This window comes from Gavialis gangeticus, unplaced genomic scaffold, assembly GCF_001723915.1.
Source record: "Gavialis gangeticus isolate Ggan-Ray unplaced genomic scaffold, GavGan_comp1, whole genome shotgun sequence".
Classification (NCBI taxonomy): Eukaryota; Metazoa; Chordata; order Crocodylia; family Gavialidae; genus Gavialis; species Gavialis gangeticus.
Window position 1 is genome coordinate 102,173,525 of NW_017728992.1, and position 27,233 is coordinate 102,200,757.

Sequence of the window (27,233 nt, forward strand, 5' to 3'; positions counted from 1 at the left end):
ACCAGAAGTACTTCTGGTCCACTTCTGGGTCTGCCAAGGAGCACGCAGGGCCCCCCCCACTCCCTCCTGGCTCAGCCATTGGCCACAGAGGGACCCCAGGTACCCCCCCAGACCCATGATGCACCAGTCGCTGAGCCAAGGGAGCATGGGGAGGGCAGTCCCCCATCGCACCTGGAAGTGGACTAGAAGTGCTTCTGGTCCACTTCTGAGTCTGCTAGCAAGCATGCTGGGGACCCCCTGTACTTCTGTGGGACACTCCCTGTGCTCTACTCCCTGTGCCAATATTTAGCTACAGGGGCAGGCAATTATTTCACGCAGAGGGCCGCTTACTGAATTTTGGCAAGCCATCGAGGGCCACATGACAGGCAGCCATGGGTAGATATATATTAATTTTCTTAATTTTGTGGGGGGGCCCTGTGGGCCAGATAGAATGGCTTGGTGGGCTGCATCTGGCCCACCCCTAATTTAGCACCTCTAAGATTACACACTATCAAAAGATTAACACAAAATGGTAAAGAACTACCAGAGTTTTCACTTGAGTAAAGAGAGGGTCTTGCTTTTATGATGGTCACAATCAGGCCTAATTATAGTGATTACTTTTAGAAGAGTCAGAGGTTACTGTGTGTTTAAATATATATATCCATTTCTATACTTTTAAGTATAGACAATGCAAAACTATAAGCCTGAAACCCGCACACAGTACAAGGACAATAAAATATTACACTCGTCATGGAGAATTTTGGGTTGTAAGATGTGGCATCCTGATTCTCTGTTACCTTGTGCAATCACCCATACTTGTACAAAACAGAATGAACCACTTTGCATTGGTATCAATGACTATACAAGGGGGCAATGCAGTGAAGAAATCAGGTCTAAATCTTTGTGAGTTTTTCTAAATAAAAAGTAACACATATTTTTCTCTTTCCTTTATATAGCCTTTTCCTTTCCTCCCATCTTTTTATGAGTGATGCATCTACCTTCTCAAAATGATTTAGGTCCCACCTGTCTGTTTGGCAATTCTGTGTCCAGCTGTGCACTTGGACATCAGCATGTTTTGAGTGAGAAATGTTTTCAGCTCTTCCTTTACTTGTGCTTATAGCAGAGGGAAATGCTCCCTCATCCCGTTTTGGGTGGTGATGCTACAAATACTTCTGCTCACCCCCATGGACTGTCCCCTGGGGTTGGCCTACAGGCTAACTGGGGACTGTCACATCAGCAGGAACATCAGTCTTGCTGCCAAGGCAACAAGCTCTACCCACTTATTCCTGCCCCCTACATGTTAATGCTAGACATGAAGCAATAACCTTCCTGGCTATCAGGCCTTTAACACCTGACACCATGTTCAAGACCTGGGTTTTCCAGTGTGCTCATAAACAGCATCTTGGGGTACCCTCGTAGCACTCTTAACTGCTTCATTTCTGGTGGTAACCTATGTGAAGCACAAGTGAATGAATGGGGCTTATTACCTACAAGGAAAGACTGAACATGTTGCCACAGGGTGTGTCTACATGTACATTTACGCCAGCATAAATTTACTGTGCATCAAGTTATGGTGCAGTAAGTGGGAATAGGCCAGTGTCTACACGTGCAGGCATTAAAGCACTAAAGTTAGTCCCAAGTCAGTACACACACACAGTGTTACTGTGCAGTAAAGCGTCTACACGTGCATTACTGTGCAGTAACTAATCGGGTGTAAATTTGATACATGCATCATGCAGGTATCAAATTTACACTCAAGTTGGTGTAAGTCTCCATATTTACTACATAGTATGGGTGTGTATGTGTAGACACATGCCTGAACTGCACAGTAATTTCAGTTACTGCACAGTAAATGTGCATGTGTAGATACGCCCACTGTGTTGTACCTGTAGCCCATGTGCATTCACACCCCCGTCTCCTGTTACTGCTTTTTAGTACAGTAGTCCTCTGAACAAAGTGAAAAGAATCACATTTAGGAAGGGAAAAAAATGGTGACACCAGCTATACTCAGCTGCCACCCGTATGTTGTGCCAAACCATCAGAAATACAGAACTTTAATTCCTTTACAAAAAGATGTGCTGTAGCTATGGTGAGACTAATCTATAACCCTCACATTCTTATATAATTTGCTACTTCAAGTTAATTTTAATTCATTACAATAAAACTACCTAATTAAAATAACTCTTTAAAATGAAGTATTAGCTTGATCCCAGAATAAAAGCAGAATCTTGTCTATCAGAGGGCAATTCATCATACCACAGCGCACACTTATACAAATTCAAACATAAGCTATAAACAAGTACACACAGCATTACCACCTTGCATAAAGGGGCAGGCAACAGGAGGCCCGCTTTCTAATCAGTTCTCAAAGGAACCTGCCATACAGAAGTGGCACTTATTCTAATTTAAAGCTCTTACAGTTACTTTACCTTGGCAAAATTTATAAACTAATAACTTTACTAAACTGACTGGCACTCCAAACAGAAAAACAAAGGCAACCTACAGATTCAGGCTGAAGGAGAAAACCATTTCCCCAGAAAGCTACTATCTTCAATGATGAGATAAAGAATTTGCTTGGGGGCAACTCTATTCTAACTGTCCCTGCAGTTCAATAACAGCTTTGTACCATATCATCAGCATCAGCAAGATCTGTACTCACTCTTTACTGTGGACCAAGTCCTATTGTTGTTTCAAATCTGCCAGGCATCTTTAAACATTTTAAACATCTATATCATCACTTGGTGGCACCTCAATTATAGAAATACATCTGAATGAATTTAGCGGAACTCCTGGTTCTGGAATACAGCTTTCCTTCAGAATGCCATTAAGTTGGCAAGAAGATCAGTACTGTAAATGTCAAGTTTTAAAAATACATAATATTCACAATTATGGCTCACATTCCCTTTGGTTTCTATTATTTTTGTCCCACATTAGCTGCTAAAAAACAATTCAAGAAATTACGCCCTCCTACACACATATATGAAGAAAAAAGAAAAACCCCCCACAGAAAGCAGTAATAAGGGTTAAGTACAAAGTCTCTTGAATATATGCAGCACAATACTGGAGAAAAATTTGTCATATCCTAAAACATGCCACTTTGTAGATACTTATTTTCTGAATCAAAGCAATAGTACAGTAAAACAACTTCAGGCAAAATTCCTAAGTTACAATGCAATTTGTGTCAGAACACAGATCACTTCATGCTGACCTGTCAAACCATCCTTGGGAACACAAAAAGACGAATCTGCAAGTCTGTAAGAAACTTTTGGCTGTTAAAAAAAGCGTGTGTCACTCACATACTACCGTTTGCTGCATGGTACAAACCAATCTGTATTGATCCTAATAATCAGAGCTCCTTTTTTATCAGAAAGCAAGATTTTTTGTGTGATATCTTTATTGGACCAACTGTATAGTTTGGAGAGATGTTAGATAAGCTTTTGGAGCACAACGTGCCTTTCTTCAGCTCTGGGAAGGGTTCTTTCCTAGACCTGAAAGAAGGGTCATTTATGTCTGAAAGATTATCTAATACACCTCCCAACTATACCGTTGGTCCAATAAAAGATATCACCAAAAAAACCCCTTACTTCTCATGAATTTCCTGTGCCATTATGGAAACACAAATGCTCCCACCCTTGTTATCAGCATAGCTGTGCGCATCTTTTAGGATTGTGCTCCCAAGACATATTGATCCAAACTATTCAAAATTCTGAAGTTTTAATTCACAAAATAAAAAATCATGACCCAAGAGGGTGATAAGGAGCAGTAAAGAGAAACCTGTATTAGATACAGGAAATTATCAAACAGCACTTAATTAGTGTGCCCTTATGAATTTAATATGGGTTAAACCAATAGGCCAACATTTCCACACTTGTAGGAGACCCAGAATTGGACAACTGTATCCATACAGAGTCTGATTTTCTAAAGTGTTGGCTGCTTGCAACTCTCCAGGAAATCAACGGGAGCTGATGGTTCTCAAAACCTTCAGGAGTTGTTCTCCACATTTCAGAATTCAACACCAAATCTGACCATCTGCCCCTTTTGCTTAGCCTAAAGCCAAAATGGTTTTAGGTTACTATTTTCAAGTGTGAAAATGTAAAATGTTGACTTTGAGAGCTTTACAGGAATGCAATAGTGTTGTCAGAAAAGCTACAAAACTTATGACAGACTTCCTGAATTTTACTGAAGAGATGTAATTCTCTTAAATGCGAGAGGATGGTCCTGTAGGAAGGGTGTTATCCTCTGTTAAATTCTTTAGGTTTTCAGAATAATTCCTATACAGCTGTATTACATTTTTGAGGGCCCTTGTGACCAAATGTTCACATCTTGTGCCATTTTCAATCACTGGTGCATGCTAAAAGCAGTCACAAGACTGCACTAATTTGTTGGAGCCCCCAAGAGACTGTTATATTAGACGAGGATTACTGGAGCTCAGCACAGCCTCCATGCTGCCATAAGGACCAAGAGGAAGTAGCACAGAACCTAGTACTAAGTTACTCAGGTTTCCTGCACATTGAGGGTCTCCTAAGATCTCTGGCCAATACGGTTTTCTAGAACTCTAGCTGCGCCGAAGGATGAGCCGGAGGCTGAGGATCTTAACTGTCAAAGCCAATTGCAAACATTGAACTATTTCATCCTCAAAACATGCCTGTGAGGTAGGTAAATATCTACAATTGTCTCCATTTCCCAAATTTGGAAATAGGAATGGGTGGGGCGGGGATTCCCCATCCCAAATGCCAGGATGTACTGGCACATAAAGGAGATTTTTAAAATCTCTCCCTCAGTACAGTCAAATGAGCTTCCTATGGCCACAGCAGGAATTAGCAGCAGAGGTGGGATTAGTAGCATGCCTTTTGCATCCAGTCTGGTGCTAAGTCCACAGTGTCTCTCTCAGAACATAGTGAAGCAGGTTGCTGAATTCCATCAGCGCCTCTTCATCGTCTGAAATAGATTACTGAGCGTCACCCTTTATAATCTCTCCTATAAGACAAATCCTATGTGCTCCCCAAGCCTCCTCCCCTTATTTCTCCCCAAGTATGGTTGAAAGGTTATGAACAAGTTGTTTTCTCATTGCTGAGATTAAAAATGGCTCTATGTTTTGCTAAGCAGTCCTCTGAAGCATGGGCAGCGGGTGCGTGTGTGTCTGAAAACGACCCCAATGAAAGGAGGGAATGAGAGATGCTAAACAATGCTGCACAAAGTTGCAGACTGTTCGGCTACAGGCCAGAAAATGAATCCAATTTTTCATTCTGTCATTATAAATATTTCAGTGCAAATGGTACTGATTTTCTGCAACTGTGGTTAAGCAAAGGGCCTTTGAGTGAATATTTAAAAAAAAAAAAGGAAAGAAAGAAAAGGGAGGGGGGAAGAGGAAGAAGAGAAGAAGAAGAAGAAAAAAAAGGAAAGAAGAGGGAGGGGAAAGAAATTAAGGTTAGTGCCCAATTAATTTTGTACTTCCAATGTAAAAGACTCTGGGAGAAATTCTACAATGATGTAGCGTATGACTCAAGGAAGGGGAAAAAAAAACATTTACTCTGCTCTTCTTCTGACAGTTTCTCATAAAATATCTGCAGTCCATCTATCTTTTAGTACTCCAGGCTCCTCTGGAGAGCAGAAAATAGTAGTTTAAAGCTCACTTCAGTGCCAGTCTGCGGGAGATTGCTTTCCACAGGACCCCTGCTGATGGAGGCCTAGGGGAAGAGGCCCAGGAGTTATTCAATCAGCCCAAGACTCTGGGGCGGCTGGGGGTCCTTTGAGGGCTGATTATAAAGCTGCCCTCCTGTTGCCTGCCTCGGAACAGAACGAAATGAGCAGACTCTTGCTGAGCAGATTCTGCAAGAAGGAATTTCACCTGTCATGGAGTTTGTCAGAATTTCAGGATTTATCTTGGTGCAAAATTAATAAAATACCAACTAGGATTTCAGCCTGACTACTCGGCTGTGTCATCTCAAAGTGATCTTTCACCTAAAAAAACCTGGACACTGAGCTACTGAAGTCATTCCTGCCCTACTTTTCCTCTGGAACTTCAGCAGGATGCTATGACTACATAACAAAACTATTAAACATGGATTTCCTAACAACTGCACCAAGCATCAAGCGGTGGGTGGGTGCTACTGTCCTAATGCATGACCTTTCACCTCTCTCCTGTAGTTCCAAAAACTCTTTGGAACACGCTTAGGAGTCTGAAATATAAAAAGGCCGTTTCTGCAGTTTATAACACAGTTGGTCCCTTATGGCACCACATCTGTTAAATTCATACACTGAGATTTCAGGCCTGGATTTGATTTATACGTTTTAAAGAAGTACAAATAACAGACTATGTAAGATCACATATCATGCAACACCACAAATTAATCTTACTGTGGCAATAAAGTATATGCAGTTCCACCTTACTTTTAAACACATACTGAATCCAAAACCTACTCTAGCAGTAAGGGGCCAAGTTGATAAAACACTGTCTTGAATCTCTATGATCCAGTTCAGTTCCCTCTAAACTACAGAAAGCATTATAGACTAAAAACAGTTCTTTTTAGACAGTGTCTTACACCATAAAAACCTTCGTACAGCATCTAAGAAAGATAGCGTTAGCTTATAGAATCTAGCCATATGAATCCCAAGTCTCAGGTAGCAGAGAAGCAATTAACTTGCAGCCTCCAAGTAGGCTGCTTCAGTTCAGAGAGGAGGTCAACATGCAGAAAATAAAATAGTTGTCAGCACAAACCAGTTGATGGGCGAGTAAATATTATTCAATTTGCAATGCTGCTGGCTCTCATACACAGAGGTGCAAATCACAACACTGTGAAGACAGTGTCACTGTACCAATCAACAGCAAAATATGCACAGATTGGGAATCAAGATAACTTTGCTATTAAACCCTCTAACCCTATCCCTAGTCTGCAAGGAATGGGCAGCAAATTTTATACCTCTCCAGGAGTTTAAGGAAGCAGATACATCTCATTGTCCGTTTTCTAATCAGAGCTTAAATGCAACTGAAATATATATATATTTTTTCCACCTCTTTGCCATTTAAATGACAATTCAACATTAATATACGTCATAAAGCCACCTTTACCAGGCAGTAGTAGTCTGGCAGTTTTAACACCAAGAGATCTCACAGTAAAGAGAGAGAAAGCACGCAAGTGGATGCACAGATGGTGGGAGGGGACGCAGGGTGCTCTCAGCAGGCTACAGTAGATATGCATTAACTCCACAGAGGGATAAGGGCTTCCCACCAGTACAGTCATGAATTATAACTGAGCATGGGAGTGAGTTCTTAGTGCCTGTCTCACAGCAAATATACTGTTCCATTTTCCTTGCACAATCACCTTTCACCTTTACAAACTCAAAGCAAAGCAAAATGCAGTGCTAATATTTAACAGTATCCCAGGATTTTTTATATTGCATGGCATCGATCTATAGATACAGAGTAAGAGAGTAAGTATCTACTATCCTGTCAGACAGATAGATACATATACAACTCACGTTTATTACATTATCCAAGCAAGATAATTTGACTGCAAAATGACATTCTAATACAGACAAACTCCTGAAGTTGTAGGAAGAGCTGTGCGCAATTCAGCAGTTTTAGTTCTCAAGGACTGAACCACTTTTTTTGTTTCCAATTTACAGGGGGGAGAGAGGTGCCACTGAAGCTTTGAATAAAAAGCAAAATCTATTTTGGGAAAAAATAAGTTACAAGGTTTTATGTCAAATCTACCATGTTTCACATGCTTTCCTCCCTAAATCATATTTTGGCTCCAGTTTGCTCCAGAGCTGGTGAACCTGACCCAGATAGCAGGTAAAGACCTAAAACTGAAACCTGTTCCTCCTTGTTGGGGTTTTGTTACAAACAGCTCCAGTCGTGTGATCATCTGCAGGCAAGTCTTTTTCACTAATGCTTGGAATGAAGCAATCTAAAAATGCTGATGCTGTGCAAAAGAGGAAACACACTGGAGCCAAGATCTCTGTTTACTGGAGTTTCCTGGACATGTCCCCTTTATGAATCACTGACCACACCTTGTTTTTATGAACTATATACACCTCCTCCCAAGAGGAAAACCATCCCCTCCCAACTTGCCTCCCGCTCCATGAACTTATCAATAGAGAAGACTTGTTATTTTAGGCAGTTTAAAATTTTACCATTTTTTAAGCATTCGTTTACCCTGCCTTTCACTTTCATTTAAAGCCTCAGTGTTCCTGTTCTAAATGACAGCACCGCAAGCACTGCTTTTAAGCACTATTCATCTTGCCTACCACATCTCAGGCTTTTACACAGAACACTGCTCTCTCTCCAACAATGGAGCCTTACTCCATTATAGCTTCAGGGCAGAGACAGTTACTAGCTGTAGACTTGCTGCAAATATCACAATAAAGGATACAAATGTGAATTTCTCTAAAAATGCAGGTTCAGCTCTAGAGGTACCTTGTTTTAGCAAACTCTGTCAAGAGCAAACAATATATCTTTCTCCACCTACAAGGCAGTCACCCAGATGAAGCTGCTTTCCCAGTGATCAAATGAGTCAATGCATCAGGGCATCAGTGAAATCTATGCTCTGTTCCCTGTTAGGTCTATAATCAATAGTCACAATTCTGCTTTCTTCACAGTTAATATGCTTAATCTTGGTTTGGCAACAAGTCTCACAGAGCTTTAAAAAAACAAAAAAACCCAGAGTGTTGGATTTATGAGATCCAGTGACACCCTGCCTCTGCTGTGTGAGAAACAAGGATTCAGAGTACAGCTTCCAGATGGTGGCTGGAAGAGCTGTATTGTATCTACTCAGTCTTTCTGCCCCAAGTGGTCCAAGTTTTGGTATGCAGAAACAGGTTGAGGAGCAGGTCCCAAGTAGTGGCATACTTAATGATGTAAGAGCAGCAGCAGCTCCTTGGTACTGCAGAATATGCACGGCAGTGGCAGTACTCTGCCTGTATTGGGATTCAGGATTCAGACCATGAATAAGGAGGATTCAGTGGCAGCGCTCTGCCTTTGCTAGATGGGAAATTGCAGGGCCAGTGGTGAGTGGAGCCAGGAACGATGAGCTTATTCACGGAGATGTGGGGAGGAGGGGGGAGGGAGGGAGATTTACAGAACTGGCCATGAAGCTTCTCAGTACACCATTGCTGGATGCTTCATAAAGTCACATTGATGGTAGTCCCGGAGATGACCATCTGTTGTCAGCTCTGGGCCAGATGAAAGATAATATGATGGCAGCTACTGGTAGCTGACAGCAGGACAGTTGTATGAAGGAATGAGTCCTAGAATGAAGAGGTGGTGCTTTCTGTTTAGTATAGAAAATCAGTCATCGATATCAACTACATTAGCAAGAATTAATGGTTGGACAATTACGAGAACTGAATTGAGCTACCAGGGAAACTATTGAAATGCAAACAGAGGGTTTATTTCCATCATTTTCTTTTGCCTACTCCAAGTGTATCAACCAACTGATCTGACTAATCCTAAGGTTTATGCTGAAGCACTGAGAGCAAAGGCAATCAAAACTAATTTGTGGAGGGCCAAAATCCATCTTTAATTATTATTTGCTGATCAGGGTATACATTTACTACACTCCCGCCCCCCCCCAGACTGTGGAACAGCTCTCATGCCTATATTCAGTTTCCACATAGAATAAAGTTAAAAAAAAACAGCCTTTATATAGTAGCTGAACTTTCAATTATCATCATCATTATTTATTGTTCAATATATGCCTTATTTGTGGCATCTGTTGTTACTCAGAGGACAAATATGCTTATTTGTATAACTACTCCTGTGTCTGTCTCTTATCTCTCTTCTTGCCCCTCTCTGTTTCTCTTCCCCTTCTCTGTCTCTTCTTTTTTGTTTGTTATTTTTTCCCTGCTTTTTTCTTGAAGTTCCTTCCAGTTTTCTGCCAGGACTTCCTTCTCACTTCCTTCCTTACCCCAACTGCTAAAATGATCAGCATCATAAACGTGAATGCTATCATTAGGTTTCAGAACCAACACTCAGTAAGATGAATGAAAAATTTCTGGAGTTAATACCTCTCATAGCCGTTGTTTCAATCTATTTACAATCAAACATGACATTGGGTTTACCAACAACCTGTAAACAAACCCAGAAACAGTACTGAATTGCTTTAGAAAATTAAGTAATAATACCCAAAATGCTTGCTACATTCTTTCCAGAGAACATGCAAAATATATTGCAAACATCATGGTTTTGCAAACATCATTTTCTAGTTATTTAAGGAAAGGCCAGAATGTTTTCAAAGGATGATTGTTCTGTGTATAAACACACGCACATACACATGCACCCATGTATGTAATAATCTGAAACAAGTTAAAATCAGTAAGACTCATTCCCATTTTTCTCAAGCACTGTTCAGTAAAGCGAAATTGTCGCTATACAGCTGTGATGCATGAGGCCCGGTGAATTTTACAATGTTCTATAAGTATTCATGAACTAATGAACTACCCACTGTGAGTGTTTACATTTGAATAGGCCAATCAAAAAGGTTGAACTCACATGCTCCAAACCTGGAAATTTCTTATTCAGAAAAAAATTATCATATGAAAAAAACTGATGTGGCTCAAGCACCCCTTAATCCCCATGAGGGAAGAGGCAGTGGTGGGGAATTCAAAGGTTTTTTTTGTTTTTGGCATTGTTTTTTTTTTTTTTTGCTATTTAACCTATTTTTAACATTAAAGCAAAACAGTTGGAGAAGAAACACTTTGAAGATATTTCTTTAAATAGCTGAAGAGCGAATGCTTCCATTATGTGTCTCTTGATTCTTTTTTTAGATAAGTCATCCTGTCTTCTTGGAATAGAAGTCTGAAGATTCAGGGATCAGGGGATAACGTGTCCCTGCAGAGGATAATGTGTCCCTGAAGAACACTATATACTGTGGCATTTTGGAAGCCTCATTGGTGCCCTCACCCATGTGAAGGAGTGAGTGAACCCCTCCACCCTGCCCAGAATAACCCCATGTTAAAAGTAACCAGGCTGTATTGTTTGAGGTACTGCTAGTGCACCGTATCCAAAGACCTCAAGAACACAAGCACTAATTACATTAATATAACAATACATGTGTCACAGGCAGACAAGGTTCTTTGGATAAATGTGATATCTTTTACTAGACCAACTAAATAGTTGGAAAAATTGTCCTTTGCAAGCTTTCAGGCACAAACAGCCTTCTTCAGGCACTGGAGAGAGTCTGCTGTTGGTTTGGGTACTCTCCTGGGTTAGATGCCAATATGCAAAACTGCAGGTCTGTGAAAATGCAAATGCTGGTAGACAACAGGTGGGTGGGGGTGAAGGAGGATGTTGACCTGTGAAAGAATGCAGCTAGTAGAGAGGTTACCTGGGGTTATCAGATGGCAGGCAGGCTATAATGAGCCACAATGCAATGCCTATATTTCATCTATGATTTTTTGTATCCAGTAGATCTATGAAGTGAAGTGTGTAGGCTCATCTATGAAAGAAGTTTTGTAAATTCCCTTTGAGGATTAGAATTGATAAATTGGAGAGAGTGGTTATCTTGTGAGAAGTGTGCACCCACAGGTAATTAGATATTTTTTCTTTGATAGATTTTTGGTGTGCGTTCATTCTGGTATGCAGTTGTTGTTTGGTTTCTCCTATATATATTCTGTCAGGACATTTAGTGCAAACCAACAACAGACTCTCTCCAATGGCTAAAGAACAGTGTTTGTACCCAAAAGCTTGTAAAGAACAATTTTTTCAACTATTTAGTTTGTCTAACAAAAGATACCACATTTACCCAAAGAACCTTGTCTGCCTATGTCCTTAGACAAACAGGGCTACAAGCAACCTTACACTTGTAATACAGGTGTTATTATCCCAATTTTTCAAATGGAGAAACTTTGGTGCAGAGTGGTTAAATGCCTGGTTCAAGGTCATCTACCAACTTAGTAGCAGACCTGGCAACAAAATCTCCTAAGTCAGTCATCTACTTTGACGAATGGACCGTGATAGTCTACTACAGACAAAGGCCAACATTTCCAAATACGGTGCCTTCATTTAGGCAATCAAGACTACATTAGGACACTTAGTTAAAACCGTAATGGAGGCTGTGGGTGCTTAACACCTGTGGAAACGCAGGTGCTTTTATGGTGCTTCCTAAGTTTAGGCACTTATGACCTGATTTTCTGAGGTGATGGGCACCCACAACTCTCACTGACTTTAATGGTAGTGACAGGTGCCCAGGACTTCTTGAAAAACAGGCCATTAAGTTTGATAGTGTTGGCCTAAAGCTTTTATTGTTAATTGGATTTCAGGTAGATTTCCTTTTAAGAAGAGCTGACAAGTTATTCCCTGCTGGATGATGGCCTTTGGGGCCTAGAAAGCCAGTGACTGTATTCCACCTCTTCAATCCAAGGAACTGGGGACCTAGGAAGAGCTAGAACTGATTTTTAAAAAAAGGATGTTTCTAACCCTTGTATTTGTAAAAACATATTTGGAAAATATAAATCAATCTCTAGGGTTGAAAGTTTGTCATTGCTTTTTCCTAAAGAGCATAAATTAGTCATTGTCTCCCCTGTTTTCACCAAAGGCACACCTCTGTGATACACACGCTCTCTTTTTGTGGGCCACTACAAAGTATTTTATGCTGGTAGGTGGTAATGCCACCATAGCTGCTAGTGACAGTGCTCTAACAGGAACCCGTTCTTTCCCAGCCAACCCTCTGTTGCTGTACCAGCTGCTCAGCACCTTATGTGACCTCTGGCCACAATGGGGATGTCTACGCAGCTCAGTGCAGTGCCACGCAGCCATCTCTGAAGAGGCCAGTTTCAGTACTGAGAGCAATGTACCTGCACTTCCCAGTGGCCACCCCAGCTGGTACTGAGTTATTAGCTCAGGCAGAAAGCCATGCCATGCAGATGCACAAGCTGCTTTTGGTACCTGAACTAGCTTGTCCAGATCTAACTCAGATAACTCTGCATGGAACTGCATCATGCAGACATGGCCAACAAGAACCTATACTCTAAGCTAAGTAGGACTCGTGCCTGGCTAAGCATTTGATCATGAGCAAGAGAATTCCGTGTTTCCATTCAATTCATTTACAGTCAAGTTTTCAAAGCACCTCAGCATTAGCCTAACTCAATGGGGCTTTTACTGCTGACTTTAATGGCAAGAGTGATGCAACATGGAATGGTTTTGAAAATCCCACCATTAGGCCAAAACATCAAAGAATAGATATTAAGTTTGGACAGTTTTTGGGTGCTTATCTTGAAATGTCTACACACCCCAGAATATCCAGAAAACCGGATATTCAGAAAACTGTGGAACACCCTCTCCTTATACAGTCTAGTCCAGTGGTCACCAACTGGTTGATCACAATTGACTGGTAGATCCTGGAGCCTCTTGAGGTTGATCCTGGGCTGGTGGGGTTAAGTGTGCATGTGCATGCATACACGCACCTCCCCCAGCCCAGCAGGCCAGTCAGTAGGGGAGGGAAGGGGCAGAGGCCCAGAGGACACGTGCGGGGGGGGAGGGGCCTAGATCTTGGGTTTCTTTTAAATTCCAAAAGTGATTTTGGATCTAAAAAGGTTGGAGACCAGTGTTCTAGTCTGCATAGATTTTGCTTTATTTTATGTTGGTTTTAGTATCTGCTTCATCACCAAAGTATCTGAGCAACTTTCAGTATTGCATTAAGTAACATGATGAATATTAGGCCTGTGCAAAGTGGCTATGATTCGCTTCGGATTTGGATTCAGCTGATTACGGGGACAGTGATTTGATTCGGTGATTTGAATCACTGTCCCAAAGTGATTCAGCTGAATCTGATTTGGAGATACGGCTGCTGCTGAATCAGTCAAATCAGACAGCCCTCATCCTCCTCCCACTCTAAATGGCTGCCCCGGCCACCCCAGCTCCCATCTCTTTGGAAAAAAAACCCACACCCACTCACTGGCTCCTGCCTCGTGGAAAGGCAATCCCTGTTGCCCTCCATTGTCTCCTGCCACATGGAGGGCTCTGCCATGAGCCCCCCGACCCCTGCCTGCCCCTGCATGGCTTCCCTGCCCACCCCATGTCCTGGCCCTTTAAAAAAAAACAACCACCCCCCAGACTCACTGGCTCTAGCCCAGCAAGAGGGAGGTCCCTGCTGCCCCTGACTGCCTTGAGCTGCATGGGGGGGCTCTTCCATGAGTCCCCAGAAGCCCCAAGGCTGCTGAAGGAGCTGGTGAGTCTGGGTTTTTTGTTTGTTTTTTTTTAAAGGGCTGGGAGCTGGGCCAGGTGGGGCAGCCATGGCAGGGCTGGGAGAGTGGGCCGGGTCAGGGGGCTTGTGGCAGAGCCCCCCAAGCATCATGGGGCAGCCAGGATCAGACCCCTGCCTGGCAGCATCCAGTGAGTAGGGGCTTTTTTTTAAACAACTGGGAGTTGGGGCAGAGGAGGGCAGCCATGGGGGTGGCTGTGAGAGTGGGCAGGGGTCAGGTGTGATCAGAGGGGCTGGGGGAGCAGGCAGGGGATGGGGCCTGGCAGGGGTCTCCCCATGGTCTCCTCTCCCCTCCTCCAGCATCCCCTCCCCCATCCCCTACCTACCAGCATGGAGTCTGGGTCCAGCTCCCTGCTGCAGCGAGTGGGGACTACCCAAATCACCAAAGCTCTCCAAATCTTTTCTGAATTGATTCAGAGAGCTTTGAATCGATATGGATCTTTTAACTGGTCCCCTGATTCGATCTGGATTCAGAGATTTGGCCACCGAATCAGGCCAAAACTCCTCCGAATTGAATCAGCACCTGAAGCTTTGCACAGCCCCAATGAATATCTTCTTATGGACTTCATTCTCTGTCTCACTGTTTCCAGAGGAGGAGATTTGTGTATCCATGCTCCTTCCTTCCTTCCTTCCCTCCCTGTTTGGAAATGCACATACTGCTATGTGTTTATATTTTAAAAGACAGGTCAAAATGCTCCCTACACTTAAAATGGAAGTTGGTGATGTCTGCAATCCTTCTTAGCTCCAGAGGGAGTTCCTTCCACAGTCTTGAGCCAAACCCAGAGAAGGCTCTGTCTCTCTCACAGATGAGCTTTTCTTTGTGATAGAAACTTCCATGTTGTTTGCAAAACAGAGCTGTCAGCTACAGGATTAATCCTACAACTTCATGTAATTTTTTAGCAATGCTGGATGAAGGTCATTAGGAATCCTGAAATCTTGCATTTGATTGGATCTTCTATGGGAAACAAGTGTAGAATGTAGAGAAGGCTGTATATGCTCATGTTGCAGATGCGACTGCTGCAGTGTTTGCATTAGCTGGAATTTCCTAAGGAATTTGGCTTGATGCCCTGGTATTGTGCATTGATGATATCTGCTTTGTGGACTACAAAGGCAAATATGAGGCATATATAAGACTACAAAGGTATACATATAAGTGAAGCCAGATCCTTATCCATTAGAATGGGACAAAGACTTCTACCTAACAATTTCCTGCCTTTGGGTAAGCTAGGGTGTGAACTTAGTGCACATTAGCTACTTTGTGGTAAGTACTCCTTGTGCATACTTTTATGCCATGGAAAATATGAGGTACTCACTTTCACTGAGAGGTAAGCCACTTTATACTTGTTTCAGGGTAGGAATATGCCAGTGGTTCACAAACTTTGCAGACTCAAGGTCCAATCCCATTAGACTCAAGGCACCCCTCAGAAAATGCCAGTTCTGGGTTTATCCTGTGAATCACATATAGGTGTTTGCACACCTAAGAGTGACAATATTGCACAGTACCCCACAACACTCTTACATGGATCTCACAGCACTCTGGTTGAGAATCAATGGCGTATGCATATAGGCAGTCTCTGTAGAGTAGTTAACATGCTGTAACTCATACGTAGCTTACCTCACATTAAATGGTTGGAGTGGTCATGCTTTTGGTTTCCATGTCTGTTAACTGGGTTAAGTGGAATTTTGTACCTGTCCCATCCAAAATGGTAAATAAATGCAATGATTCATAGAACAGACACACAATCCTTGTGACTGAGTCTATTCATTTAGGAAACACCTCATTTTGACCTCTATCCATCCACAAAACTTTTATAAATGGTAGCAGCAATGCACAGACCCCATCACAAGTAACAACTCCACTTTGGTTGGCCATCAGTGCTGGTCTAGTCCCACAGAATTTTAAAAATTTAAAACTAATCAAGCTGGGGATACTTTGGAGTCATCTTACCTGTGAGCCCTCAAAATCCTAGGTTGGCCATGGGAATAACACATGCACCTCAGGCAGGAACTGTTACAAGAATAAAAGAAGTGGAGAGGGGATATTCATATTCAATGAGGACAAAAAGGGGGATCTTTTTAATAGACAGAATTGGTGTTATCTTCTTTTAACATCCGGTTAAATTAATGACAGATTTCTCCCTTTATCAATTAAAACTTTGTCATTATGGAAAACAGATGTAAAAAAAATAAATATTTAGTTATATCTGTCTAGACCAGAGGTCAGAAAAAATTTTTGGAGCAGTGGCCTGAATTAATACAGCTCAGTCCAAAGGTGGGTTGCTGCTTCACATCAATGCATTGCTGCTGATGTCCTGTCTCTGTAGGTTGACTATAACTACTTGGGCTAGGGACACAGGTTACATATAAACCATTTCAAGTGATCAGAAACCCATTTAAACCTGTAATAGAACAGAAATTCATGCACATAAACCAATTTCAAAATGGCCGAAACTGGTTTAAGATAAACCTGTTTGAATGTAGTATCAGACTTAACTGATTTAGGTCAAACTGGTTTACAGAACTTCTGTCCCAGACTCCCTCCTGGTTTAAATTAACTCACAATCCTCCAGGATCCCAGGATGCTTCACAGCCCTGGGCTGGCTATGCTGTGTTGTCTGTCCAATGGAGCAGTGTTGGCCACACCCCTCTCCTCCCTACAGGACCACTATCACTGCTCTGGCTGTCTGAGAAGGGGGTGGGAGTTGGGGTGGGAAACCCTGCTCCGGTGTGCCTCCCTTGCTGCTTAAGCAGCAGGAGCAGGGATGTGGCCAGACCTCACTGGCCTGAGGGGAGGAGGGGGGGTTAATCCCCACTCCCTCCCATCTCCCACTAGAATGGGAACCCAGCTGGGGTCAACCTAGCTTTCCCCCTTGCTTGCCACTTAAGCAGCAAGAGAGGGGGACTGGGCAGACCCTGGTCCTGAGCCTGAGAAGAAGTGGGCGCAAGGAGGGGAGAATCACAGAGAAGTGGAGCTGGCAGGGACCTGCAGAGGTCCTCTAGTGTCTAGATCAGCCCCTCTCTGAGCCCTGGCCAGAGCCCTGCGTAAGCAGAGGGTTTGCTCACAGCACCCACAACTGTGAACATGTGCCAGTGACTCTACTGCTGGGGAAAAAGCTACAGAGGACTTCCTGTGGCCAGTCTTCTGCCCCTACCCAACAGTGGGGCCCAATGCCATGCTCCTCCAGCCCTGAGCCCCAACAGTGCCATGCAAATCCCACTCCCCTCCCAGCCCAGCAGTGGGGGAGGAGGAGGAAGGGGAGAGCCCTGCCTGCCGCAGCAGCTCCATGACAGCCCAGCCCAGCCTGGGCACAGGAAGCAAACTGGCCATATAACTCCTGCAGCCCCAGGCCAAGCCACAGCTGGCTTAGAAAGGCCCTGCCCCCATGGCCTGGCCCAGCCCCTCCACACCTGGCCTCAGCAGCACCTGCAGGTCAGCCCAGCTCAGTCCCGCAGCCCCAGCCCTGGGTGAGGTGGGCGGTGGTGGGGCTGAGCCGCTCCCTCCCCCTGCCCCGAAAAGCCTAGCAAGGGCTGCTTCCCTCTCCGGGCACACCCCGACTGGGGTCCCTATAGGCTAGGGCCGTGGTTTAAACCCCTCCCCAATCATACTCAGTGGCCTGCTGGGACCAGCTTCCATCTAGCCTTCTGGCCACTGCTGAAGGGAAAGGAGGGCTCACTCTAGTATACCTGGCATCTAGCCTGAGCCCCTGCAGGGATGTGACTGCATTTCTGGAATCCAAAGCAAATGTCTATTCACTTGCTTGCCAGTTCAATCTGCTCAGGTTAGACTAACCTGCAAAGATTGAATCAATTCAGTCTTGGGCTTTTTGAATGTCTGTACTTAGCCTTGATGGGCCAGATCCAGCCCACAGGGCATATGTTACCCACCCCTTATGTAGATAAATGCAGCCATATACTCCTATCTTGAGTGTTAGAATTGTGAGGCTTTTAGCATTTAGGATGTGCATATGCAGTTTTATGAGCACCTAGCTTGTAATCTGTTAACTCACCTGATGTCTAAATTGATGTTTCATTTTAAAATCACATTAGAATGTTATTTCTGAAATATCCTGATTGTATTAAGCATGTGAACACTATTAAAATTATTAGGTTTTAAATGAGTAAATACTGTTAGCCATTTTTTTCAATGTCAGCTCACTTCAATAGTGTAAAAAATCCACACAGACTTTAGGATCTCATAGAAGGCTTGTGCCTGTAAGTTGCCAACACGGAGGCCTCTTCAAACATACCTTTCTAACTCCATAACAGAACCTTCAGATCTGTTTCCTCTCCAGAGAAATACAGTATCCCAAACAAAGTTAAAAGTTGTTTTTCCCTTCAATAACAGCACAACACCAGACTTTAAAACCTATTTCTCAACAGAAGAAGAATGCTTTTGGCAGGGGTGGGAAAATGGAGGTCTGTTGAGGTTATTGAAATTAGGGTTTGAGTGTTTCTATGAAGCCTGCCTACACTATGCTAGCTATTTGTTTAACAAGCAGATGGTCAGAAAGATTTGGTGAATAAAGCACTTGACTAGCATTTGGGTACCAGGGATCTCTTCTGAGCTCTGCCACTGACTCATGAGACACCATGTGCAAGTTACTTCACCTTTCAGCAATATGTACAATGTATTAAATATTATCATTACTCTTGTTGAAAAGCTTATGCAGGCCTTAGAGGGCTCTAAAACCAGAAGTGAAGTTATTTTCATTTAATATTATTTCAATATGATAACTGGAAAACACATTCTATATTGGGGTCTCAGTACTGGTGATTTACTCCCCAGCTCATGAGGTGTTGTCACTGAAGTGGCCTGTTCTGTTAGGAGTGGATATTCTGGGTAGTTGAGAAGCAGTGCTGAGATAAAAGCTTCGAAAATGAGTCTTGGTTTCTTTGACACGAACAGGATCTGTGGGGATGGTAATCTCCTGAGGGAGAAAGTATAAAATGTGGGTGCCTTTATTTTCATGCATCCTGCTCTTCCAGGCTGCAAACAACAGGAAATAGAAAATCAAAAGGAAAAAAACAAAAGTTCCAGACCCACCAAGTTATAGGACAACATCCTGACTTCTTGCTCCTGGGGCAGGGGGCTGGACTCGATGATCTTCCGAGGTCCCTTCCAGCCCTAATGTCTATGAAATCTATGAATCCTTGTAATACACTTATTTTCTTTATCCAGCATTCACTTCCTTTAAATGATTACTATTCTTATATGCGTATAGAAGCCTTCTATCTGTGTGGCATATATTCCATTTTATTTAATCCTATTCTACTCACGTTCTTACACCAGCTTTATCACCACAGCATCTGGGCTCTGTCCAGTAGTTCAGATAATTTAAAATGACATGATTAGCATTTGTCACTTTTGGTAGCTGTAGTTTACATGTTGCAGATTAAAAGCCAAAGAACTGATCCTAAATATAGGTAACAAATACATTAGGAGCTCCCCTCCCCCTAATACCCACACTACAACGACATTAAAGGACAGCAATAGAGAAAACATAACCAGTAGGCTAAATGCCAAGGATTCCAGAGCCTGCAGCTAGTGGATAGCCTGAACAAAGAGACACATCCTAGAATGCATTTTAAATGAGGTCAGGCTCCTGCTTTGACATATTTTCAGCAAGAGCAGACTCTGGAGGTGAGGGTCTGCCACCTAGAGTGTCCTATCCCTGCTTCAGCTGAAGACAGACAACTGAAGGAGCATTCCAGACAAATGCAGATGGCATGATGGACAGAAGGGGAAAAGGGTGTACTCTTAACTTGTTAGCTAACAATTTGGATTAAAACAGGAATGAAGACAAAGTAATTTGGGTTTTAACTTGGATTAGTCAACCCCTGGCTTTTTTATAGACTTTAATTTGAGTTGCTAGCCCAAATTAATACCCAAGCTGCCTTTTCTTTGCTGATATTCTAACCCAAGTCAGATAACTCAGGTAAACTAGTCTGAATTAAAAGCACATTGTAGACAGTGGGTGCATCTACATGCTTGCTTTACTGTAGAGCTGCCTAATTAGCTCCTCAGTAAAGCATCACTATCTACATGTGCAGCACTATTAGGCTGCAGAAAACTAATGAACAATGCCATTGTGCTGCCTGACACAAGTACTAATCTATGATGGAGTTATTTAGTGCACCAGAACACATTGTGTAGATAGTGTCTGGGGTTAATTGAGGTGTGAGGATGCTACAGTGTGGGCTACCTAATGGCTAGTCCTGCACTGTAGTACCCTCATGCTCCAGCCAGCCCCTCTGCAATACGATGAACTGGGGCAAATCAGCTCCAGGCTGCCAGGTTGACCCCCCCAGAACAGCTCAATGTGCTGTGGCCCCGGAAGCATGTGTAAATGCTGTGCCCAGAAGCAATAAACTCCAGCACAAACTGTGCCGGAATTTATTTGGCCATGCTAATTGTATGTCTAGATGTCTCATCTCTGGGGAAATGGAGGATATTGTCTATTAAAGGGCAATGCTCCCTTAAAGTGAGTTGACAGCCATTACTAAGTGTAATGTGCCTCTTTTTTGGGATTTGGGTCTGTACCCTTTACTGAAAAACCAGCAGTCTTAGTGGGTGCATCTACACGAGATGCTGACTGCGCAGTAGCCTGATAATACTGCACAGTAGCGTCGTATGGCAAAAACCGGGACGCAATGCTACTGCGCAGTAGCGTCACAAAAAAGGCATTTGCTGGCACTACTGCGCATTAACTCAGGTTACTGTGTATTTATTTAATACTTATTTATACAAGTACTAAGTAAATGCATAGTAATGACTGCACAGCAGTGTCTTGTGTAGATGCGGCCAGTGAGCGTGAGTTCAAATGGGTCAGGATTAGAAAGAGCCACGAAAGCCGTATCTTGAACCTTACATCAGTGTGAATTTTGAGAAAGAAAACAGCATTTGATTTAATTTTAATAAAAAAGGAAAGAAGATTTTGAGGCTATTTGTATTTGGAAATGTAAAAATATTCCTAGAGAGGTGGATTAGTAGGCAGAGGGGAAGTGTCCTTATGATCTCTCTCTCTCTTTTACCAATACCTACATAGCTATTCATTATACATCTCTATTATCTGCTTACTTGCTCAGTTTTTCCTAAACCTTTTGCTGGTTTTGCTATTCAAATGTCTTTCTTTCTTCTTATTCTTTTTCCTCTTTCTTTCATCATTTTTTACCATAGATGACAATAGACTAAGCTACTTAAAGTGATCAAAATCTGAGTGAGGCTCAGAAGAAGTGTCCCAGGTAGGGACACTGGGCACAATGATTTTGTGGGGCTTGTGAACAGAGGGAAGAGGAGGAGGTATGATTTCAATAAGGGTATGGAAGAGGGATGGCGCTTCAGGCCAAACCCCGAACAATGCAATCCATTTGTTCCTGGCCTCATGCTAACAAAAGCTAGGAAGCTAAAAGTTAAGGCTGACACTTTGTTTTAATGTAGACTACTGTTAAACCATACAGACACATACACACACACACACAAAAAGAGAGAAAGAGAATCTCCCTCACAAATACATAAAGAGAAATACAACACGAGAAATACAATATGATAGATCTGAATATCAATCTTTCATCCAACACACTGATGCCCAAAGTAAGCACTGCAAATCTAATTTCTGTTTCCATGTAAGATATAATTCACAATGTTATCCTGAGTATTAATGTCAGATTTTTAAGATGAGAACGTTTCAATAATTGACATACCAAATGAGTGCGCAAGCATGCACACACACACCACACACACGTGCATGGCCTCTTGCCTCAAATAACTAGCATAAATCTAGCTCTAGCCAGAAGTGAAATTAACTGGAGGCTCAGCCAGGTTTTCAAGGACGATAGCCTATGCTACACAAACTGTGAACACCTTCAAGTACAGGGATTTGCACCGCACTCTGTTTTCCAAACAAACAAACAAACAAAAAACCCCCAAAGAAAAACATCACAGTTGAAAAATATATTCAGTGCTTTAACAGTACTGATCACCTTTTAGCAAACCAAAACCTTTCAACTTTGACTTCCAAATGATTTCCTCTGTCACCACATCCTGTCCTTCAAACGTAAACTCAAATCATTGATGAACAATTGGAACTCTTTTACTCTGACCTTTCCAAACCTAACAAGTTCTTTCAGGAGTACCAGCCAGGTAAGGGTCCATTCCAGGAGAAATGGAGGAAATAAATTAGCACAAAACAAGCCATTCTTTGACTCAATTTTCTTTTCAGAAGATGCACAAAATTTAGCTCCATTCTATACCCTATTCTTCAATGATAAGAAATGATACTATACAGCCTATAAATGATGTACTAGAAACAAAGGACAATTAACACATCCAATTATGCAATTCTTGTCGAGTTTAATATTACTGGAAATTTGGATTCACAGGCAACAAAATATAAGCAAAGCCAGCAAATGCATTCTGTAGTTTACTTTTTTTCCATCCAAACTTTTCTATGCCAGTCCTTAGTTGCTGACTGCCAGGAGAGGCAGAATATACAATTTCCAGTTCCACTATTCTAGGTACTAATACTCTAGTAGAAGTGGGTACGGTAATGGGTACGGTACCTGCAGCTCTGTCTGGAAGAAGAATTTCTGTGGACACTGTGTGCAGTCGTAGATCTTGTCCTCTTGTCCATGGGCTGAGAAAATATGCTGCTGCAACTTGTTTGCTTGAACAAACACTGAAATATTAGAATGATAGTGAGCTTTTCATTATTGCATTTTATAAATGGGGAGGCTTTTGTAAATATTTCCCTGTTGACACACAGCAATTCCAAGAGGTAAAGTTGAGTTGGTACACTATAATTTCATATTATAGTTATGTTATAAGGGACACCAAAAACCCTGTTTAACTACATAGTGGGTGCATCTACATGTGCATTAATGTGTTGTTGCTACCATGCATTAAGTTTACTACCTCTGAGATACTACATAAATGTGCAGTAGCTGGCACTAATATGCAGTAGCAACAGTGCAGTCTTTTTGTGATGCTTAACACACAACAGACTAATTCTACTGTGCATTAACACATTTTTGCCGTGACATGCTAATGTGCAGTAGAATTAGTTTACTGCACATTAAGCGTCTCGTATAGACATGCCCAGTGAAATCCTTTTTCTATTACATTTAAAAGGAACAGATATGTTTTGTTCCTATATTTTATCTATATATAACTATATATAATTATAAAATATAATATCTATAGGAATCAAACTAGAATTCTTGTAAGGAGAGCCAAATAAAACAAAAATATAGTTTAAAAAATAAAGATTGAGAAATGCCATTTCCTCTTGCAAATTATTTGTAATGAGCCAAAAGTCATCAAGTATAATATACTAAGAATGAACATACATGATATATTTCCTAGCAACCAAGAGGTCTGGAAAGTGCCACAGCCCTGTTTACTCTATTTGCCTAAAGTTAAAACTAACGAACAGTTCTGTATTTAAATGTGTTAATGCTAAAAATTATATCCCACAGCTACTCTGGGGCAATGTCTATAAATGTGAAACAGAACTGCAGGTAAATTCTCTTTGGATACTTTAAGATCAACTCTGCCTACACACTGAATGCAAGGGTTTCAATAATATAAACATGTTCAATTTTAATGACTACAAAACAAGGCCCTAAGACTGTGTAACAGTTTACCTAGGAGACATACTATTAATAATTAAATTGTATATGCCAGAGGCAGTGTTTGGGTTGGCAGCACTGACTTCTGATGGATGCCTGGTGCACTGTGACCTAAAAAAGTTTGCATCTACAATATTAATCTGTATAGGCAGGGAAAGGATTTATTAAAGATGCTGGCATTTGACTTTGACTCCACTCCTAATCATTAAAATTATTCTAATTGCAAGCCAACAAGAAATATCAGAATATTGTTCTTGTGAGTCATACATTTTAATCACATTTCTCATTACCTTAAAAAACTATTCAGATTCCATTTTCCATATAAAATTATATTGGTGATTTTTAGTTCTTGTTAATATGCTAGCAAGATGCACTGAAATAATTTAATAGCGTATAGCTAATAAAACACCATTGTTTATGATTAATGCTCTGTGTCTATTTACCCCATCAGCAAAAAGGAAAAAGGGTTTCACACAGATTGGAATCGACTTATCTCCATACTTCTTAACACATTTTACAAGGCTACTGGCTCAAACATTAAAGGATTATTTTTATCAGGTATCTCACTCACATGGAGAATCATCAGTGGGTACTTTTAGAGATGCTAGTTTTTATATTGCATTAAACCCGCCCCCCCCAAACTTGTCATCATTAAACTCTTGGAACACTAAGATACACAGTATTAGAGTAAAAGAAAATTACCTCCTTACAAATTTGTACACAAAGACAAGAAAAAGCCTAGCAGAATCAATAATAAAACTAAAAGACAAAGAACAGCCTCACTGAAAGAATTATTGAACACAGATGCCTAACAGGCAAACTGTTGAAGGCAGAACTATCCACACTCAGACAGTGCTACACCAAGCTGTGCAGTGAAAATGAACTATGTATTTTTTTTAATTTTATAACTTAACAGAAATGTGGAACCTGAATACAGTGAGGTAATCAGTGCCAGCCACTGTATGTGCAAGAAGAAAAATTCAACTTTAATTTTCTTTTGCAGGGTGTACTTAGGTTTTATTTGGAGGAGAGCTGGCAAACAAAGAGGAATAAAATGAAAGTATTAAGGAGTCTATTTGCCTATCAATGCACATGCTTAACTCCCATTAGTGGAGAACAGAAACCCTGAATGGTTTCCAAAATTAGCATGCTATTGATGAGAGAATACCCAAAGTGTGTTTTGTCATATTTTCTTATAGTTTTGTAAATCTCAGATTTTCATCTTGTAAAGCAAGATTACGCATTGATAAGTACTAATACATATCTTACTTTAGGGTATAATTTATAAAACATTCTATTATGCATCCTATTACCCTTTTTTAAAAGTCTGCCAGCACCCTTTTAATGTATTTTTATTTCCAAGGATGATCTGGGGATAAATTATATACGTGACATTTTTGTTACTTGTGATGGGCCATATCTTACAGTTTCTAGTTCTCCTGGGTCAGGCTATTATCTCATCTGGATCTATCCCAGTGAACAACAATACCAACCTGAACAATTGTATTGATTTTAGACCTGTGTAATGGAGAGCAGAACTTGTTTTGTGAAAAGTCTGCAGGATTTACTCCCTAAAACATAATATGAAGGCCTTCCTTTTTAGGTGCCAACAACCAAACCGAACTGGAGTCTTGCTGCTGGTTCAGAGGAAAAGGCGTTAGTGTGCTTCTGCAACGATAAACAGTTATCCTTCCCTGGGGCCAAGGTTTGCTCTCAGTTACACTTAACATCTTTAATCCACCTGAACCTGATAAGCTCAGGGGGCTACCATGCTTAAGACATGCCAATTACTATGGCCAAGGGCACATAAAAGAATGGGGTAGCCAGCATTTACATCTGGCTGCCTCTGAGTCACCAGGCCAGATGACCCAGTGACCATTAACAGCTGAGTCAGCAGGGGAATGATTTGCATGTGGCAGCCTTTGGCATAAGTTTGGAGAAAGGTTCAAATTCACACCATTGGATTTGTAGCAAGACATTTTAAGTGCTGTGCCATTGCACCCCTTCTCAGTTACAGCATTTTAAGTGTCTATAACTTTAAAGCACATCTTTATGAGTACTTTTAACCTTGGGAAGTTTGGAGCATGAGGTGATGGATGTGATATGCAGGAACTTAACAGACTATCAGTTTTGCAATTATAAAAATGCAAACTTCTGATGCACAGGCTTGAAATGCAGTTTATGCAGATGGATGCCTGACCTTCCAACAGCCCCGACTTCTTAAATATTTTCTAATCAATAGAACTAATGAGCACAAATCTAATATTCCCTCCCAAACTGACCTAAAGTCAAAACACAACATAAATCCTAAAGGCCGTATAAACTGGAAACTGCATGCGTAGGCAAGGGCACGACAAGGAAACATACTGAACTTGTCCTCCTACCTGTAAAGCAGACTGGACATTTGAAAGTGCCCCCCATTCCTTCAAAGCTGTGTTCTATCAGGTGGCATTGAAGTTTGGCAGGAGAGTCAAATGTCTGATTGCAGAGTTTGCATTCATGGTTCAGTCCTTCATCTGGTGGAGAAATCAAAAGAAAGGGGAATTTCATCACAGCTGTAACAAAATGGCAAGTCCAGTATGATGTATGTATTTCTTGTTTATCTAGTCCTGATAAACCAAATGACCCTAAAATCCATGGCTGCTAAAGTATTCTGTAGGGTTTTAATACATACAATATACATCCAGACATTAATGCCACAAATTTGCCACCCAAATTTGCCATGGGATGCAGATGGATTTCAGTATGAAATCACTTATGGGAAAGGGAATTTACATCCCTAACAAACCAAATGGACATATTTTCAAGGGAATGCACACAGAATTAAATGTTTAGCTTCTATTAAAGATGAAAATTGTGTACTTAAACAATCTTTCTACCACTCTGGTTGACAGTGGCCTTTCTCCCAACTGGTATGATGGTGCATGTGCTTTATACCCTCTTAACTCTCTCACCACTCCAGTTTTCCCTCCTCGTGCCAGCTCCTGGCTTTTCTCACAGACATCCATGAATCCTATGCTAAGGTATGGGGCCTCTATCACCCTTTCCTAGGATGCTAGTATTTCTTCTGTCAAAAAGCCCCTCAGCATTCCCTGACTTAAGCTTCCTTGGCACTGCTCCTGGGCCTGAGAACCCTTCCTTCTATTAGCTGCATGTTCCTCGTGCTTTCTGCAATTCTCCTCCAACAGCTCCACATGCTGAGTTTAGGCTCTCTTCCTGATGGTGCTGCAGGATTCATCCACTCAACCACGAGGGCAGTCAAAGGCTGTCCTACTTAGAAACAGTTGCTAGGTAAGATGTGGCTTCCAGCCTTGCTACACAGGGCTCAATTCCCAGAGCACAGCTTAGAAAAGGTCCTTTTGTGTGTCACTAGTGTGTTGCACAAATAGAATTGATCTAGCATGTAAATACTGTATTTGATTACTA

General features: G+C 41.7%; 1 protein-coding gene across 1 annotated transcript in view; it reads right to left on the bottom strand.

Moving 5' to 3' along the window:
• Positions 1 to 27,233, bottom strand: part of ZNF521 (zinc finger protein 521) — a 340,116-nt gene that overhangs the window by 18,157 nt on the left and 294,726 nt on the right. The window contains exons 7-8 of the mRNA XM_019518872.1: positions 26,192 to 26,323; positions 22,740 to 22,855 (exon numbers count right to left, since the gene is read on the bottom strand). Of these exons, the coding sequence (XP_019374417.1) occupies positions 22,740 to 22,855; positions 26,192 to 26,323 (248 nt within the window). The remainder of the gene's footprint in view (positions 1 to 22,739; positions 22,856 to 26,191; positions 26,324 to 27,233) is intronic.